At 45.0% G+C, this 19466-nt stretch overlaps 1 protein-coding gene across 2 annotated transcripts in view; it reads left to right on the plus strand.

The window, feature by feature from the left end:
• The window catches only part of HEPHL1 (hephaestin like 1), a 36869-nt gene extending 18421 nt beyond the window's left edge, over positions 1–18448 (plus strand). The window contains exons 9-20 of one of the 2 annotated variants that reach the window (XM_052812961.1): positions 763–974; positions 1416–1566; positions 2774–2986; positions 6716–6929; positions 8586–8725; positions 9554–9694; positions 12851–12957; positions 13406–13628; positions 14370–14509; positions 15128–15287; positions 16619–16699; positions 16778–18448. In XM_052812961.1, coding sequence (XP_052668921.1) covers positions 763–974; positions 1416–1566; positions 2774–2986; positions 6716–6929; positions 8586–8725; positions 9554–9694; positions 12851–12957; positions 13406–13628; positions 14370–14509; positions 15128–15287; positions 16619–16699; positions 16778–16980 — 1985 coding nt within the window. In that variant the 3' untranslated portion in view covers positions 16981–18448. The remainder of the gene's footprint in view (positions 1–762; positions 975–1415; positions 1567–2773; positions 2987–6715; positions 6930–8585; positions 8726–9553; positions 9695–12850; positions 12958–13405; positions 13629–14369; positions 14510–15127; positions 15288–16618; positions 16700–16777) is intronic. The other variant, XM_052812962.1, reaches the window with a different exon arrangement.
• The last annotated feature ends 1018 nt before the right edge of the window (positions 18449–19466 follow it).

The raw sequence follows: 19466 nt of genomic DNA on the forward strand, positions 1-19466 counted from the left end.
AGACCAGAAAGGTTATGTAGTACGTTTTTTCTACAAAGGGTGCAGGGCTGACCCCTTTTCCCAACTTTCCTTTCAAGTCTCTCTTGTAAGTCCCCTCTGAGTGGACACAACCACTCTTTCACAGTGGCTAAATTACACAAGTGGTGCTACATCCAACCTGTGCACAACAGCAGATAATGGCCCAAATCCTTTAAAAGTAGCTTCCAAAAAAAGTAATAGCAACTGCCCTCTGGAGACTCTGACAGAGGTTCCTGTGCATTGCTACAAAATCAAAAGGAAACAATTACCAGGATCAGATTTGGTGTGAATTTCTGAAGAGCCACTGATGCAGCTCCGCTCACTGATGTAATTGCTTTGTTGGTGCTTAATGAAAAACTGGAGTCTGCATCCGTGCCAGAGATGAATCTCACGATAGGGCAGGTAAACTACAAACATGAGAAGAAGCCATTTAAGCACAAGGATGAACTCTGCGTGTCTTGTCTGATTGAATCCAGATAATCCAGATAGCATCAGAAGGTGTCTGGGTGAAGCAGCTAAACTTGTTCTGCGGGTAACAGGCTTGGCTGTCCCCATGGCACAGGACTCCAGTGAGATGTCCCCATGGCATTAGTGCTCAGACTATGGGACGGTGCTCGAGCTGTGGCTGCAAGGGGGAGCTTGTCCACAGAAATCGGCAGCTATGTCTGACTCCCAGCTAACACTTGTAGTCAGGAAGACAAAACCTTCCCATTACCTTGGTGCTTCTCAATTTTCTCTCTGCAGGCTATATGAAGCCAGGAGCCCACGTTAAGCCAGGTGAAACCTTCACATACAAATGGAAGGTGCCTGAAAATGGAGGTCCAACAGAGAGTGACCCCCCGTGCCTGACCTATCTGTACTACTCAGCCACTGATGCTGTCAAGGACACCAACTCCGGCCTCGTGGGGCCTTTGCTGGTCTGTCGGAAGAACACGCTGAATCAGGATGGGACGCAGGTGCCCAACGTGGACATTTGCTTGTCCCTAACAGCAGGGTGGTGCACTGGGGAGGGTCCCATATGGACCAATTTGCCCAGTTCCCAGCTCAGTTTTAAGACATTAAACCTATGTCATTCCTCGGGATAAAAGCTAACCTAAGGGGATGGTTAGGAAGATGTAACTGTCATTCCCCAGTATTCTGGCTCATCCCTAGGTTTTCTATCTTTTTCATGCACTTATTAGCAAAGAATGCATCTTTCCACCCTAAGTAAGTAATGGACACTTTATTTGTCCTTCTGGCTGACAGAAGAGTGCCAATCCCTGTCTCTACAAGGACATAGTAAGAAGGCAGCTGCAATTTTGGGGGTAAAGAAAGCTTTGTTAAAAAAAAAATCATTTTTATTTGGGTAATTCTGCACAGACTTTTTTTTAATGTCTTGGCTTCCTTCTTGGCTACAGAAAGGAATAGACAGAGAATTTTACCTCCTCTTTTCAATCTTCGATGAGAATGACAGCTGGTATCTGATGAAGAATATCGAAGCATTTACTGGAGACCCTTCAAAAGTAGATGAAAATGATGCAGATTTCAAGGAATCCAACAAAATGCATGGTATGAAATAATATGTGTTAATGGTACCTTGTCTTCAGTCATATTAGGAAGATGAGTTAGCAGATTTTATCATCATTTATAGCTGACTGCAATGTACTGGGGGGTGAAGTGGAAAGCTGTCAGTCAGCTTATGGCCAGCACCCGATGCCCTTGGAGCACATGTTGAAACCCCAGTCACATTAGCAATGAATGCATCCAACTACGCCTGGAGAAAGGGAACTGAGTGTAGCTTTTAGATACAACACCTGGGTCTATAAAAAGGCATAATGCCAGAGTCAAGCACCAACTGCAGAAGAGGCCAATGTTCACTGGTGATTTAAATTTCACTGCTGGCCTTGGCATTGGCTCAGACAATGAAGGTCCACCTGCCCTGCTCTGCCAGCTCCCTCTTGGGCAGTGACCACCTCTGTAAGGGGAGAGGCAAAGACTATGGGAATGGCCAATAGTATTTTAAAACATCACTTCTGGATGAAAGTATCTGAATTCAGCATGCACCTCCTCCAAGTTATTCCTGACATGACAGATGTGAACAAATCACATAACCTCTCTTTGCTTTAATTTTCTGAAGAGCACCGAGAATATATATTGTTAGAGAACCTCAGGGCTTTTTGGACCTATGTATTTTATTCTTCCATTATGAGGTGGTATCTCATACTAAAGTTTTGTTCTGCCATAATATCTTTCACCAAGTGATCACAGAGAGCATTAAGGATTAGGGAGTTCAGCCTCATAACACCCTTGTGAAAGAAAGAGATACATTTTGGAAGTAAAAGTGGAAATCAAAGGTCAAAATCACATAAAAAGGCTCCATCAAAAGTGAATTTATAACTCGAACTCTTTACGGCCCGCTCCATGGCCTTAATGATCCGGTTATACATTCTCCAGGCTGAAAGGAGGTACCTAATTCATACACTTAACTGCTATCTGTGAGGCACCCTGAAAAGCTCAGAGGAGAAGTGCTACATTACTGCAAAGGGCTATTATAAGATTTTACAGGCTAAAAAAAAGGTAGAAGCTCAGAGTTTATAGGAATAGCATTTAGATATTAATTTGGTGTCATCCAGTGCTACCTTTGCTTCACAAAATGCCCCTTTAATTAACACCATGACTTGTTGAGTCATGAGTCTTTTGCTGGGAAGGTGGTAGGAGGCTCCGTGATGAGTTTACATCGACATGCTGCAAACCGGACTCTTTTCTTCTCCTCCAGCTGTCAATGGCTACTTGTTTGGTAATCTGCCAGGCCTGGCCATGTGCAAGGACGACAAGGTCTCCTGGCACCTTATCGGGCTGGGCAGTCACTACGACATGCACGGGGTTCATTTTCAAGGAAACACCATCGACCTGAGAGGGACGACGAGGGACGGGCTGGCCTTGTTTCCTCATTTATCAGGGACAGCGCTGATGCAGCCAGACCGTGTGGGTACGTTCATGAACTTACCTTGGTAGTGTGGCACATGCAGAAATCAGGCAGACAAAATAACAGTTGGTGAGATGTTCTGCTCTGCCCGACGGAGCCTGAAAGTGTGAAAACCATGGGGACCTGGCGTAGCTGAGAATTCAGGCTGGGCTACTTTTCTGGGAAGGTACTATAAATCAAATATGTATGTTCACCAAAGAGCAGAGGCTTTGATGACCTTGGGATAGGCAGAGTAGCAAGCAGAGAGATGGCTAACGGGATGCTCCAGAGTATCTATAACTCTCAAAACAGGCTTTTTTAGCAGAGATAAAATTCACTGCTCTGTAGATAGCATAATTTAAGGTATTTTAGGACTTTGATAATAGTTTTTCAATAATAGTCTGTAGGAGTTTCTTCAGAAGGGTAACCACTAAGGATACTTTTAATTCTCCTGTATAATCCAGTGATACATCCTTCAGACTCAGAGGGGGTGAATCATTTGTTGGAGACACCTAGAATATAAGGCTTGGTATGAGTCCTGCCATGCAGTTTCATGACAGGTGGTGGAAATGTATGGGATATGCATAAGAAAAGAATCTGCTGTCTTATAGACACCAGTGCCAGAGGTCTAACCTTGCATGTACACAACGCCAACAGATATTTCTATCAGGTGCTCCGGCCAGGAGCAACGGTGGCCAAGCCCGCCCACACATATAAAAGAAGCCCCTGGGGAGCGCTGGTGACCAGGAGCACAGCAAACAGGGCAGGCAAACGGGGCGGTTTGTGTGGCAGTTCGTGCAGGAAGGGTGCTGAAGCCCTGCCAGCTCCACCAGGGAGCGAGGGTATCCACCCGGCGGAAAGACGCGGCCTCTCTAAGCTCTGCACCCACCGCGACCGACGCCGCTGCCCAGACAGAGCTCCGGTGCCAGGCTGCAGGCCGTGCCCTGCTCTTACGCCAGTACCGGCCGGCAGCAGTGAGCAGAGCTGTGGGAACTGCAGGCCCAGGGAGAGGAACTCCTCCGCTTAGTGACAGAGCTCCGGGAGGAGATGAGTAGGTTGAGGAGTATCAGGGAGTGTGAGAGAGAGAGAGAGAGACTACTGGAATCGCACCCTACCTTCCCTGAGACAGGCCCGACAGGCAGTCGGGACGCGTGATGCGGAGGATTCCCTGTCCTCTCTCTGCCTGGCTGAACGCAGTGACTTAAGGGATAGGCGCAATGGCGACAAGTTCCTGCCCGGCGCAGCAGGCGCGTCTCCTCTGTGACCACCCCACCTTCCCGGGTGCCCTCGTGGAATAGGTATGAGGCTCTGCAAGTGGAACCGAACAATGGCGAGGACGACGGTTCATCCAGCTTGGCGGTGTCGCCCAGGTTAAGTCGGCCTATGTCCTGCGTCAGAACCGCTTCCCTAAAGAAAAACAGAGGGGTCGTTGTCCTAGGAGTCTCCCTTCTGAAGGGAACAGAAGGCCCAATACGCAGAGCAGACCCATTTCTTAGGGAAGTCTGCTGCCTCCCTGGGGCCCGGGCTAAAGATGTGAAGAGAAAGCTTCCTACCCTGGTACGGCCCTCGTATTATTATCTGTTACTGATTTTTAGGTAGGCAGCGATGAATTTGCAACGAGAAGTCCGAGGGCAATCCCGAGAGACTTCGGGGCCTTGGGATGACTGGTTAAGGGGTCAGGAGCACAAGTAGTGTTCTCCTCTGTCCTTCCAGTTGCAGGGAATGATGAGGGAAGAAGCAGGAAGAGCCAGCAGATCAATGCCTGGCTCCGAGCCTGGTGTCACTGGCAGCATTTTGGGTTTTTTGATCATGGGTTGGTCTCCACAATACCAGGCCTGCCGGCAACAGATGGGGTACACCTGTCTCAAAGGGGTAAAAGGATCTTTGCACAGGAGTTAGCAGGGCTCATTGGGAGGGCTTTAAACTAGATTTGAAGGCTGAAAGGGGTAAACCCAGGCTCACTAGAGGTAAGCCTGGGGCTGGCACACCAACGTTTGAGGGACGGTGTGCTGGCAAGGCCCTTCGTTCTGCCGTCTCAGTGGAGGTAGGGGATGGAGATCCACGCAGCAGCAAAGACGCAAGGCTTATTGATGTGTTAGAAACCAGGAAAGCGCCTGAGAATAGTCACGTAGGAATTAGGGCTTCTCCCCCCAAAAAGGTGGCGGGATCAATAGCCCAACTGAAGTGCACCTACACCAATGCATGCAGCATGGGCAACAAACAGGAGGAGCTGGAAGCCTTGTGCAGCAGGAAAACTATGATACAGTTGCCATCACGGAAACATGGTGGGATGACTCTCACAACTGGAGCGCTGCAATGGATAGCTATAAACTCTTCTCCCTATAAAAGGGATGGGCAAGGCAAGGAAGGAGAGGCGGTGGGGCAGCCCTGTATGTTAGGGAGTGTTTTGACTGTCTAGAGCTTAATGATGGTGACGATAGGGTTGAGCGTTGATGGGTAAGAATCGGGGGGAAGGCCAACAAGGCAGATATCATGGTGGGAGTCTGTTATAGACCACCCAGCCAGGATGAAGAGGCAGACGAAATATTCTATAAGCAGCTGGGAGAAGCCCTTGTTCTCGTGTGGGACTTCAACTTACCAGATGTCTGCTGGAAATACAGTACAGCAGAGAGGAAACAGTCCAGGAGGTTCCTGGAGTGTGTGGAAGCTAACTTCCCAACACAGCTGGTGAGGGAGCCCACTAGGGAAGGCACTGGACCTGTTGTTTGTGAACAGAGAAGGACTTGTGGGTGGTGTGATGGTTGGAGGCTGTCTTGGGCACAGCGATGACAACATGGTAAGAGTTTTTGATTCTTGGAGAAGTAAGGAGGGGGGTCAGCAGAACTGCTACCTTGGACTTCTGGAGGGCAGACTTTGGCCTCTTTAGGAGCATAGTTGAGAGAGTCCCTTGGGAGGCAGTCCTGAAGGGCAAAGGAGTCCAGGAAGGCTGGACTTTCTTCAGGAAGGAAATCCTAAAGGCGCAGGAGCAGGCTGTCTCCCCATGTGCCGAAAGACGAGCCGGCGGGGAAGAAGACCAGCCTGGCTGAAGAGAGAGCTTTGGCTGGAACTCAGGAAAAAAAGGAGAGTTTATGACCTTTGGAAGAAGGGGTAGGCAACTCAGGAGGACTACAAGGATGACATGAGGTTATGCAAGGAGAAAATTAGAAGGATCAAAGCCCAGCTAGAACTTAATCTGGATACTGCCGTAGCAGACAATAAGAAATGTTTCTATAAATTGATTAGCAACAAAAGAAGAGCTAAGGAGAACCTTATCACTCTGTACAACTACCTGAAAGGAGGTTGCAGTGAGGTGGATGTCAGTCTCCTCTCCCAAGTAACAAGCAATACGACAAGAGGAAATGGCCTCAAGTTGCGCCAGGGGAGGTTTAGACTGGATATTAGGAAAAATTTCTTCACCGAAAGGCTTGTCAAGCATTGGAACAGGCTGCCCAGGGAAGTGGTGTAGTCACCATCCCTGGAGATATTTAAGATGTGTAGATGTGGTGCTTAGGGACATGGTTTAGTGGTGGACTTGGCAGTGCTAGGCTAGTGGTTAGACTTGATGATCTCAAAGGTCTTTTCCAACCTAAACGATTCTATGATTCTATGTAAGCATCCCCTTCGCTTCAGATCAGCTTCACAGATTAGGTTTGTCTGAGGACAGATGACAGATGTACAAGGCACAGGACCTAATTTGGAAGCTGCTTTTTAAAGTTTTTAAATTGCCTAAATCTCTTGCGCTTTCCTTTCCAGGCACATTCAAAGTGGTTTGCAGGACTTTTGATCATTTTGTCGGTGGGATGAAACATCTCTACGAGGTCAGCAGCTGCCGTAATAACACCCATTCCCAGCAGCAACACGGAGCCATGAGGCTCTACTACATCGCTGCGGAGGAGGTGGAGTGGGACTATGCCTCAAATAAGAGCTCGGCACCAAAGATTTACAATGTCAGCAGCAATGAGGAAAGGTACCCAAAGCAAAAAATGCTTATGGCATGGGGCACACATAGTGGAGGGGAAACTTTGAAGCATCCTTTCATGAAGCCAGCCTCGTACTTTTTAGGAGGGACTCTTTGCCAAACAAATAAGAGAAAATGTATTTGTAAAGTGACAACCTCTCAGACTAGACTAGTTCATAGGCAGCATTTTCAGATGTTTTTTTGTCTCAGAGTGTCTTGTAATGCTGTTGAATCCAAGAAGGCTTCCAAGTCCCTAAATCTGTATGTGTGTTCCAGCCCTGGCTCGACCCTGCAATGATGCCCCCCAAGGCCCTCCTCTCCCTTCCTCATGCTCCCCAGTCTCCCCATCCCAGTGCTCTGGTTTTCATAGAGAAGAAACCCAGGTAAGCCCAGACGTGACCCAGATGTGAGCCCCTGCAAGCACTGCAGATGCATTAGGGAGGTGCTGAGCCTGCTTCACTGAAGTGTGGTAGCCCCTGGCTTCCATGGAAAAATCAGGACACTGTAACCACTGCAAGTGAATCACGTCTACACTGCACTGTGCTATGGAATAAAAAGCATGTGCAGAAGCTACACGTTCCAGGTCAGATTGCAGAGGGACATCTCTGAGACCACTTTGGTGAAAACAAAAAGGAATGAGAAACATATTCCAAGAATAAACCTTAGAAAAGTGGCTGGGAAACTGCACCCTGTAAAGAGGAAGAGTACGGTGGGGTTGGTAGAAAATACACCTGAAGAGTCACAGGTGATGAAGCGCGTTTAAAGAAAATATTAACTCCAGTATTGTCAAAGGCTGCTGTTGCACAAACAGTATGTTATTACAGTAAGCAGTATTCCTGGGGCATTTTTTTGCTTTTATTTAGTATGTTGGGAGCCAACCTCGCAACTCCCCTGCCAGGGGCACCTTGGAGATGAGCTGCCAGGAGACAGAGCTGCTCTCAGGAGAGAGTGGACGCTCTCCTCTGCAGCTGGTGGCGAGTGTCCTCTGCTGGCGAGTCAGCCCGCTGGCATGCCACGGGAGCAGCAACAAAGTGTGGGTGACTGCACAAACCTGGAGGGCACAAAAAAGCATCCTCTGCCAGATGCAGAAGGCAAAATACATTTCTCACTTTATCTTCATGCTGGGAAAGCATCCAGCCCTGCGCAGTACATAGCAGCAGGACAGGGTAAAGCAGGTCCCTCTTACCTCAGATGACGGCATTTGCTTTTGCAACTTAGGCTTCGGTTATCATCTTCCTGTAGTTGACTAATAGCCAAGATAGTGAAAGCAGCCATCGTGGCAAGAGGATTCGGGTTTGCAGGGACAGGCAGTATCTTTTATTGGAGTGGAGGATGCAGCTGGAGAGAGTGGCCAAACCCACTCTTAGCTTGAACTTCATCTCTGCTCTGACAGCTCTCTGGTGAAGGATTTGTGTTCCCAAAAGTTTGTGGTGAGTGCAAGGTATCCTCAGCTTTACCTGTTTGAAGAGGATGTACATTTAGTGAAGATTATAACTGTTGTTATTTGCTGTTTAAAATCTCTTGCAGCACCCAGGGCTTCACATCAATCAGCACATTGGACCAAGCTGTACATTCTTATCACATCTGTTGTGAATAACACAACAGTTACTAGTCTTTAGGTATGTAAGGTTCAGTGCTTTTAATCTTTGCCTTTTTATTTTGCAGCTACGGGCATGTTTTCCTGAGCCAAGCGGAAGATCTGATCGGTTCAAAATACAAGAAGGTGGTTTACAGGGAGTACACAAACAGCAACTTCACACAGCGCAAAGTGAGGACAGAGGAGGAGGAACACTTGGAAATCCTGGGCAAGTAGCTCTCACGGCTCACAGACTGAGCCTGATGAGCGAGAGGATTGTTTTCCAAAAACTAAGAGTTTTTCCAGCTCTGTTAATGTGGAAAACAAGGAACACTGATGCCTATTCCAGGTTATCAGTGATTTCACACCCAATTTGTGTAGTGGCTGACTGTAAAGATGCTTTCCAAATCAGACAATTCATTCTCAAACATGAATAAGGAGTTTCCTAAGGAGTATTAACAGGGAGGATGCCAAAATGGCAATTCCAGGATTCACCTTCAGAGCCTGTAACATGGGGGAGACACTTGTAGGGAGATTAAGTCAATATTAAGGGGCTGGATTTGCACCTGAAATTGGGCAAGACAAAATTTTATGCACGTCATAAAATAACCATCAGGTCATGTTTTTTATGGGGTGAGAAGTGGGCAACAACTCATCATAAAGTAGTCAACACTCTCTAGTAATATATTTGACATTTCCTTTTTTGCAGTAGAAAAGTAAAAAAAAAGTTAAAATAAAAAAGCTGCTACCAGCTTAAGAAATAAAATTTTGGAAGATACAAAAACCATCCACAAGAGTTATCCTTAAAAAGCTGTCCAAACGCCTGTCTCCAGAGTGAACAATTCTTCTCATTGACCGAAAAGAAAAAAGATTATTTATACATAGGGAGCTTTTCATCAGCTGAGATAACAAACCAGTTTTGATGGCTTTGATGAAAGAATAGAAAAGCCCAAGGGTTTTGAGAAAGACCTTGGCTCCTCTCCTAGGCCAAGCTGTTGAAAGTTTGTTAAATTCAGAAAAGCAGCATTAATCACCAGCATCTTCTGGTTTAATTTAGGGCCGTTACTCCATGCCGAGGTTGGTGACTCTGTACTGATCATATTTAAGAACAAAGCCAGCAGGCCTTATTCGATAAGCGCACATGGTATAGAGGAAGTGGGTTGTGAAGAACAACCTGAGACACCAATTACCCTCCCCGGTAAGGCTCTTCTTTTTTTTCTTTGAGCTACAAGGGCTGTATATAAAAGCATTTTAACGTATGAATGATAATCCCTCTTTCAAGCTTATGCATACCTATATGTTCTTCCAGGCGTAATACGCTCAACGTTTATTCAGATACAATTCTGTGCTGTTATACATGTAGGTTCTTGATCAAGTGAGCATGTTTGGGCAAGAATGACCCTTTGTTCCTACCAGGGGTAGAAACAGGAACGTAATATCATTGGACAGCCTCCAAAAAAGGCAGAAGCAGGCACATAATCATGGCAAGAGAAATGTAAGCCAGCACTGCATTTGGCTCCAGACTGACACTCTAAAAATGTTTTAAAAATTGAGAAAGTCGGTGGTAGAGCTGCAGTTGGCAATATTAACTCTGCCTCTCTCTTAATCTACACAGAATTGGCATTCGCATTCAGAGTTGATGCATAAAATGCAAAATGTAGCTGTCGTGAATTAAAAATCTTTGAAAAAGTGTACCAAGTATGCCTCAGTTTCTAGTGAGGAAAATAGTGGAAAGTAGTTCTCACAGCATTGAAATTTTTCATATAGAAAAATACCTGTTAAAATTTTTATACTTCAATTTTTGTGTTGGGTTTTATGTTCTAGTAGGAAGTAAAACTCAAACCCAGGCATTATAGTCAATCCAAAATGTACATACCTTCACTATGCAACACCCATACAATTTTTTAAAAAGTATTTGTGAGTTTCAGTGCAAAACTAAATGAAAAGAAATTCTGATGTACTAAACTTCTTGGCAAGCTGAAATTTCTTTCCTGTAAATAGCTATATTGATACAGTACAATCACACAGAATTCATGGCCAAATGTGAGCCAACATCTGTCTTGCTGGAGTCTGATGAATGAATACCTGTGGTTAATATATATAAATATATAAAAAAAGAGCTGATTTATATGATTCCCTTGTTTTGTTATTTGCTCCATGATGTTGTTGATGCTATTTTATTGACAGTTGAGGTGTAACACTGGCAACACTACTGTCATGTCTCCTGTGTCCACATGGGAGCAGGCTTGGGACGAGTTAGACCAGGGAAAGTGCGTTTGACAGTAAGCCAAAGGAAAAGACTCTTCAGCAAGATCTAAAGACAGACTTTTCCTTAGGAGTTTGGAAGCAGCAATTAACACGGAAACCAAGTCCCTAAAACCAAGAATAATTCCTGAGCACTTCAGTCCCCACCACCATCATCTAGAAAGCCTCGCTGTCTGTCTTCCTGGGCCAGGCTGGACTGCTCACCCCAAGCTTCCCAGAGCCCATTTAGTTCTACTAAATCCTGAACTAGTCATCAGTCAGATTTATGTTCTGCTAAATTGTGCTCCCGAGAGCACTGCCAGCTCCTAAAGAGACTGTGGGTGGCATGGTAAAGAGATGCAGAGAGCAGATCCATAGCAGCTTAAGCCAAAACAGCTCTCAGCTGCCACAGCTTTGTCCTCTCCCTGTCCATTCCTCCATTTACCCAGCAGCAAAAAGGGAGAAAACATCCATTTTCCTCTTGTTTATCAGTCTTTTCAGGGGTTATGCTTCATTTGCACTTCAAATATAGGTCTTTGATGCCATCTGAAGTGTCTCAGGTTTTAAGTAGAGTAGAGGTTTTTCCATCTACAGCCTCCAAACATCCTGAAGTGAGGAGTAAAAAACAAGGAAGTGGTGAAGGACCATGGCCAGGGTCTCTTCTCACATCATGCCCTCTAAAAAGGGGTGATGACTTGTAGGTTAGATACAAGTGGATGACAAATTCTTCCCTGGTGTATGCCTCCATGGCATGAATGCTTCCGAGACCAAGGGGTTTCTTGTTAGTGTTTTCTGCCCTATTAGTGTAGTGTTGTGTCTTGAAAGCCTTTCTGATCACTGCTGAAGTGTGTAAACCCATGCTGTAATGAGCAGAGGGTGCTTGTCCTATAAGATTAAATGATATTGCAACACTTACGTGCGACCCATCTCATATAGTATGATATCTGAGTGTCACCATTTCTTTTTTTGTAGTTATTGCTGTACGATAAAACTCACTATTGCATGATTCATCAAAATGGTGTAGTGGTTCAGTGACACAAAACTAGGCTCAGTCACTTCACAACCATTTAAGCTTGAAAACTCTCCTTCACCCCGACACCCACAGCTGTTGGCAGCTGTTGGCAGCTGTTGGGTTGTGGGTGCACTAAGACCATGGCCAAGAGTTCTGTGATTTCCTTGTTTTCCCCTGATTCATAGCATGTCCCCAGCTGTTCTTGGCTTTTATCACCCTGGAAGATTTTTGGGTCAGAGACTGCCTGGTTTAACATTTCTCCACCACTTAAAAGGGCAAGGTGTTGACCACATCTTGGTCTCCTACCCTCCTCTGCGGTACCAGCAAAAAAACAAAGCAAGGAAACACAGCACAGGCAGTTCATCTGAACACAGATGTGTTTGTGTTCAGTGTAGAGAACTGATCCTCATCCAAATAGATAATTTCCCCATCAGATTGTTCTGGGCTTTTTTTAAATCAGAGGTCAGGGAATCTCTGCTCAGGGCGGATGTGGAGAGGTGATGGCTTTTGGTAAGGGACAGGGGTTCTCCGGTAGTTGCTGGGGAGCAGGGGCTTGGCTGGGAAAGGAAAGGACCCCCCTGTAGCTCCCAGTCAGCAGGTTGGTACCTACTCAGCTCTCGTCTCCTGGCCCAGAGCTGATACACTGCCCAGCACCATCTGCAAAATTCCAGTGGCAACTGCCACATCTTTGTGCCCTTTTCAACTGAGAAAGTCCAAGAAACATTTTCTGGACCTTGACTCCCGACATCTTCAACTGACCTAAAGCATCAGCATTCAAGATCATTGATCTGCTACAAGTTTTGCCCAAGGAGAAATACAAAGAGTCCTGTCTCCAAACTTCCCTCTGTGGGATGCCACTGTTGCCAGCATCATTTGCAGATCTCCTTTTCTGGGGTCTACCTGCCTTCATTTACACCACTGGAATCTCATCGACTTCCTAGAAGGCAGAATCACATCCATATCCCATTGCTGCATGCTTCCACAGACAGTTTTGATGCAGATCATTTTTTGATGAGAAGGGTAGCAGATCTCAGTTACATACTGTTCAAAGCCTCTAATACCCAGCTGCTCTTGGTAAAATTGCTCTCTCTGTTTCAGGGGAAATAAACACCTACAGGTGGAATGTCCCGGAACGATCCGGCCCTGGTAAAACAGATCCAAACTGTATCACTTGGGTTTATTATTCAACAGTGAATTTTGTGAAGGTAACCAAGAAATGGTCATTAAAGATTACATTGCTTTGGCTAAAGCATCCTGCCTTGCATAATGTTTCTGAAAGGATCCTGCTTCACATTCATGCAAGGACCACAGGCTAGAGGAACAATTTACAGAGCTAGATGCTTTGTCCTCTTTGATAACAGTTGCACATCCCTGGGTAATTTAAACTACTGAAATCCCCAGGGGTACACCATGGTAATGTGATTCCCTCCTTAAAGAACAGTAGAAGGGATTTGGGGTGAAGGCAAAGCATTGCTTTAGTACATTAACATAGGGAGACGTAGAGAAAGATATCTCTAATCAGACAGAGTAATGATTTTTTCTCATCTGATAGGAAAATGGAATTTCATCTTTATTTAATCTGTAGTTAATCTGTATCTATTTCATAACTGGATGAACTGAAAATTTGTAATGCATATATTTATTTTATTTCAGGACACATACAGTGGTCTGATTGGGCCTCTTGTAGTTTGCAGAAAAGGAATTCTAGATGAAAGAGGTCTAAGGAAAGACATTGATCGTGAATTCACTCTTCTGTTTATGGTGTTTGATGAAAATGAATCCTGGTATTTGAAAGAAAATATTGAAACATACCTTCATAAGAATCCTGATGATTTTAATTCCACTAAGGACTTTGTAGAAGGCAACTGCATGCATGGTATGTAGGACTCAGTAGCAGCAGCCAAGAGGACAGAGGTTTATTTTTCACAGCCCTTTTAGGAAGGCATTGGACTTAGCCTGCAATTACCCAACCATGTGACAACTTCATAAACTGCAACTCTGGAAACAAAAAGATTTCGTGAGGCCCAGCCAAGATACTTTTCTAACAAGATAGTTTAATCTTATACTCTTGGAAAAAGGCTGCCCTGCCAGACTTCCCTTGTCATTTAGGAGCTGTGTTCCTTGCAGGCTTGTTCTGTAGGAGCGTAAGGATGACATTTTAAAACTGTGGCTGTAGTAACAACCAGCCCAGGAGCCAGGCAGAACAGACTGGACGGGGTCAGGAACAGCCCTGGCAAAGCAAACTTTCTACAGATGGTACCCATTTTAGGCAATGACTCTATTCCCTCTTTTTCCATGTAGTTTCTCAGCATAAATCCTGTTTGTTCAGGAGTTCAATCTCAACCAGTAAAAAAGCTATCCGATGCTTTTCAAGACAGAAAAATGGTTGCTGCTGTGCACTTAGCTGATTTGGAAACTGAAACAAAAACGTGACTGTCTTCCTGCAATGGCAGTGGTCACTGTGGAGACCCCTTGCCCTGGCCACACATGCCCGTCCCCTCTCTGCCTGGGCACCCCTTCTTCCCGGAGAGAAAGTGTGAAGGGTGCCTGAAGTGGAGGTTATCGTCACCTGTACCATAGCTAGTTATTAATCAGTCCTATTTTGTCATTCTTCCAGCAATCAATGGGAAGATTTATAACAGTCTCCTGGGTCTAACAATGAATGAAGGTGATAGGACAAACTGGTATTTGATAGGAATGGGCAATGAAGTGGATATACATACAGTTCACTTCCATGCGCAGACCTTCATCTTCAAGGTTGGTAAAATTAATCAAAGTAAAACCTTCATAGTGTGATGGGAAATTTCTGCAAAAAAGTCCAGGTTCTAGCCTTGTTTTGCAGCTTGGGCACAGAGCCCTGGGCTGATGCTGAGGTCGGTGGGAGTTTTGCATGTGAAAGAAATACAAAATGAATGAGATCCTTGCAAAGCTTCTACTACTCTGAGCCTGTTATGAAACATGAATAAATGTCACTATTAGAGGACATGGTTAGGTGGGTTAAAATGCATGTTTGCCCATGGGTATAAGGGAAGATACAGGGAGGAAATCAGAGAGTTGTGCCTGCTTAGAGTGTGGTTTTTATATTGTGACAGCTTGCCACTGGCAGGACTATCTAAAAAATCTGTCTTTCAGAGAAACACCTGTGCTCAACCAGCACTTGAAGCCCTCAGGAAGGGCCTCCTGTTGTTAATTAATTAATTGATTAAATGAGAGGTGTCCACAGACCACAGTTTCCCTGGATGAGGCTCACTAGAAATATGTAACAAGAAGTGTTTGATCTGCCTCGAGGAGCTGAATGTTTAACCGGAATATCTCAGTGCCTGTGGGGGCTATTTGAGGCACAACTCTCACGATGCTTGTTTTGCCTTGCCACAGACAGATAAGGACCACAGAGGAGACGTATATGACCTTTTTCCTGGGACTTTCCAGACAGTCGAACTCTTAGCAGAAAACCCTGGAACATGGCTTCTGCACTGCCACGTAGCCGATCACATCCACGCTGGCATGGAGACCACCTACACCATCAACAAGTCAGGTGCAGTATCAGAAACGTGTCCTGGGACTCGGAGGTGGTATCGCAGCAGATCAGATGGAAGGCAGGGAGGAAAGGAGGAGAGCTAACATCACTGCTGCACCCTGCACGCTGGTGGGAAGCACCTGTACATTACTGCCATGGCTAGTTAGCATCATCTAGGGACAGGACAAACACCCCTAATGACATGGCAAAGACAGTAATCTTTGCTGCACGCTGCAACTTAAAAGCAGTTGGTGCTTCACAAGAGTCCTTCTAAGACAGTGGCAGCCTGCAGACTGTTAGTCATCCCCAGGTGGTGCAGAAAACAACTGCAAAGCTATTTTTCAGCCTTGCTGCCACAGAGTGTGTGGGAGGGGCTGCAGACTGGTATGGTGCTGGTTCCTCCCTGCGATCACTGCTGGCTCCCAGAGCTATTTGAGCTCCTTCCTGCACAGGCAGAGGCCAGATGAGATGCAAGATGCTCCAGAAAATGATTCTTCATCCTGTCCAAGAAATAGACAATCCTTTGACTAAGAAAAGTTGGCAAACTTTTTGAGTGGTGCTGGTCCCTTCCACAACTTGTGATTGAAGACAAAAGTGCTTTGTGAAGCCTCCCCACATCACATAATTTCACTAAACATCTGTATCCAGCACCTCCTGCCTGGGTTCCCATTGTGCTTGCTACATTCCTCCGCAGGGGTTGCAAGAGTGCCAGCAGGCGCACCTCGTACCTCTAACCCTGTAGCAGCAGGATGACAAATATAATACCAAATGTAGCCAAAATACTCCCTCCTCTGATAAGGTGAATTTATTTTATACCACATATTCATGTGGGCTGTGAAACTTCAAATGAACAAGCAAATGCAGATCTGAATCGTAGAATGGTTTGGCTTGGAAGGGACCTTGAAGATCATCTAGTTCAACCTCTATACCATGGGCAGGGACACCTTCCACTAGACCAGGTTGCTCAAAGCCCCATCCAACCTGGCCTTGAACACTGCCAGGGATGGGGCAGCCACAGCCTCTCTGGGCAACCTGTTTCAGTGCCTCACCACCCTCACAGTGAAGAACTTCCTCCTTACATCTAATCTAAATCTACCCTCTTTCAGTTTAAAGCCATCACCCCTTGTCCTGTCACTACAGTAAGTAGTGAAGTAACAGAGACACCTACAGAGAAGGGGGACGTTGCCCATGGAGCTGCCTAGAGTAATAGCAGTGCTGATCTAATAATTATTTCTGTTCAGATCAACAAGGTAGAACTAATTAAATTAAATCAGCACTACTTTTGCAGAAGAGAAGGAAGTATTTATTAAGGTTTTCAACTTAACTATGCTTTTTCTGTCTCTGCACAGAGTGGGAAGCTCCTTCAGAAGGAGAACTCACAGCTGGAGCATACAATACAACTACTGCAAATAATGGAACCACTGCAAAGGGTAAGGATTTTTTTTAATGTCATTTAAAACTCTTCAGATTCATGCATAGATTCTCATGAACTACTTCTCTTTTAACAGATTATGACAGCAAAGGGGGCAATTTTTTTGGCAAAACTTTGAGTTCTGGAGAAGCCAGCCTGATACTCACAGCCTTTTTTTTCATTGGACTTGTTCTGCTGTCAACAGTATTAATCATCTTCTGCCTCATCACCCGCCAAGGAAGCAGGATCCATTACATGGCTCTGCATGACAAAAGTGCACTTCTAACAGATTCCCCGTAAATCCCCGCTTTTAGCACTATTCACAGAGCCGCACCGGATTTCATGACATGCTGCTAATAAAACTGGAGCAAGACATATGCTGATAGTCCTACCCCATACCCAGCGCTCACAAGAGCAAACATGAGCTGTAGCGTTCGGCTCCAAGACCCACGTACCACCCATCACCATTTCCACTTCTCTGGAGTTCAGTTGAGTTTTGTCCAAGATCAAATTTGGCAGCCGAGCACAGCAGCACACCTCTTGGCATCCACACCGGCTGCACAGGATTTCCACAGGAGTAAGGAGTGGGCAGTATGGCATCCATGCACTCTGTGCAGAAACATGGGGTTCACGCTAAGGAATAAATACCACCAGGGACTGTTTTAAGCGTGCCGGCTTCTGAAGGAGCAGGTGTTAATCTGGAAGTCCCCGTGTTTACCCAAAGTCTGGCTCAATAAATTCACTGACATTTAAGCAATTCTCCTTTTTTTTCCCTGTTAAATGAGGAAACTGTGCACTGGGGACAGATTTTTAAAGGCATTTAGGGACCTACCAATATATTTTAGCACCTGATGGAGTTCAGCAGTGCCCCTGCTGTTATTTTCTAATAGCTTTTGTTAATCCCTTTAAAAATCTAGCCCTGAGCAACCTCTGAGAAAGTTAGTTGACTCTGTAATTGCTGCTTATTGTGGTCCTGATTCTGTACCTCTTCTTTGCACCAAGTAGCACCTCACTCCCCACCTGTAATGAAGCCATCAGGAGGCTGATCTTTGTGCTCTGCAAGGAAGACAGGCAGAATCAGGGCATGTTTAACAATACTTGAATGTTTATAGCTCATTTTTAATTAGATAGTGCTCATTCTTGCCTGCTCACGTCAGCTACCGCTCTTGCAGAGGAATGCCAGAACAAACAGGTCTGTGAAACTGTTTGTCCAAAATTGATTTTGAATGTAAATTCAAGTTGCTGGGTTTTTTTATTTTATTTTTTCCACTTCTGTGTTTTGAAGTATGTTCAAGTGTAGGAAACTTTACTGCCCATCATTCTTCTTGAGCTTAATGGTGTCCTGGATTGATGTCCAGTTAACCAGTATGTTGAAGTTTCTTGGATGTTTTTCAGTTATTTCTCGATTCTTTGTTTTCCCCAGTCATTTAAGAGCACACACATGAGGTAGAACTGCAGGACTGAGCCCAAACAGAAGTTATACTATAGCAATAAACACTTCCAGATGCCTCCTCTAAATCTTCCCTTTGAGCTGACAAAACCAGATACTCTAAGCCCTCTCATCTTTCTGTTTTGTAAACATTAAAATTGAGGTCTCCTGTGCAAAAACACTGTCTGTCTGTGCAGAACATTTGCTCTCTGTATACCTACAAAATTAAAGCCTTTCACTTAAACATACACTATTAATAAAGGAAATTATTTGGTACTTTCCTTTTAGAGTAGCTAATGCGTCTGACTTTTTAGAAACAGAATCATAAATACCTTTTGACCATAGAAACTAGCCAGACAAAGTGATTACAATGACAATAAAAATCTGGTTATTTGTATGAACCTTCTGGCACGGTTCATTTCACCTGGCATGCTTCTCAGCTGGATGGCAGCTGTGAAACAAGAAGGAAGCCTCCAAAGGTCCTCAGGGCCTCAGGACGTCACCGCTGCTTGTCCAGGCGACACAGCCTGCCACAGAAAGACAGCGTGAAGCATCACAGAAAGCAGAAAGCATTGAGTTTACCACTGTCTGCCCCATGGCCAGCTGTGCCCTGACACCTGTGTTGAAGGACAGCATCTGTGTTGGGCTGAAGCACCGGTGGGAACAGAGTAAAGCAACAAAATGAACAAAAGAACAAAATGAAGTTACCAGAGCAGGCGTGTTCTCCACAGAGTGCTACAGGCCCCTGAGTATGAAAAATCTGGATTATGAACTTGGGTAGCAGTTGGCAACTGCCCTAGCACCAAAAGCTTGGAAGGTGACAAATATACAATCAACCTTTAAAAACTTCCCAGAGGAATAAGCAGCTCTGACACTCACATAATGCAAGCTGGCTGAAACTGTTTTTTTTTTAAAAACCAAAACAGAAAAGTGTCCAAAGAACAAAACAGATCATGGAAGAATCAATGCTTTCTTTTTACTTAAAGAAAATTGTGCCTCAGTGAGGTTTTTGAAGGATTCAACATATAGATAAGAGACCTGGATGAATATAGCCTACTTACATTTCCATAAGACGTTTGAGAAGGTCCTTAGTTTAAGCTTCTTAAGGAAATGAAATCACCATGGGATGACAAGAAGGGTCCATGGAGGTTAAATAACTGGTTAAAAGACAGGAAAAAGTGGCCAGATTTCTTGCTGAAAGTCACTCACGGGGTGCTGCAAGGACCCTTGCTCTTCACTATTTTCTGTAAGTGGTGTGAAAAAGGGTGACCAAGTTGAGTGACCATCATAAATATGTGTAGCATGAAAAATGAGTGATAAAAAGATAAAATTCAGGATTGATACATTTACAGCAGTA

This window comes from Harpia harpyja, chromosome 17, assembly GCF_026419915.1.
Source record: "Harpia harpyja isolate bHarHar1 chromosome 17, bHarHar1 primary haplotype, whole genome shotgun sequence".
Classification (NCBI taxonomy): domain Eukaryota; kingdom Metazoa; phylum Chordata; class Aves; order Accipitriformes; family Accipitridae; genus Harpia; species Harpia harpyja.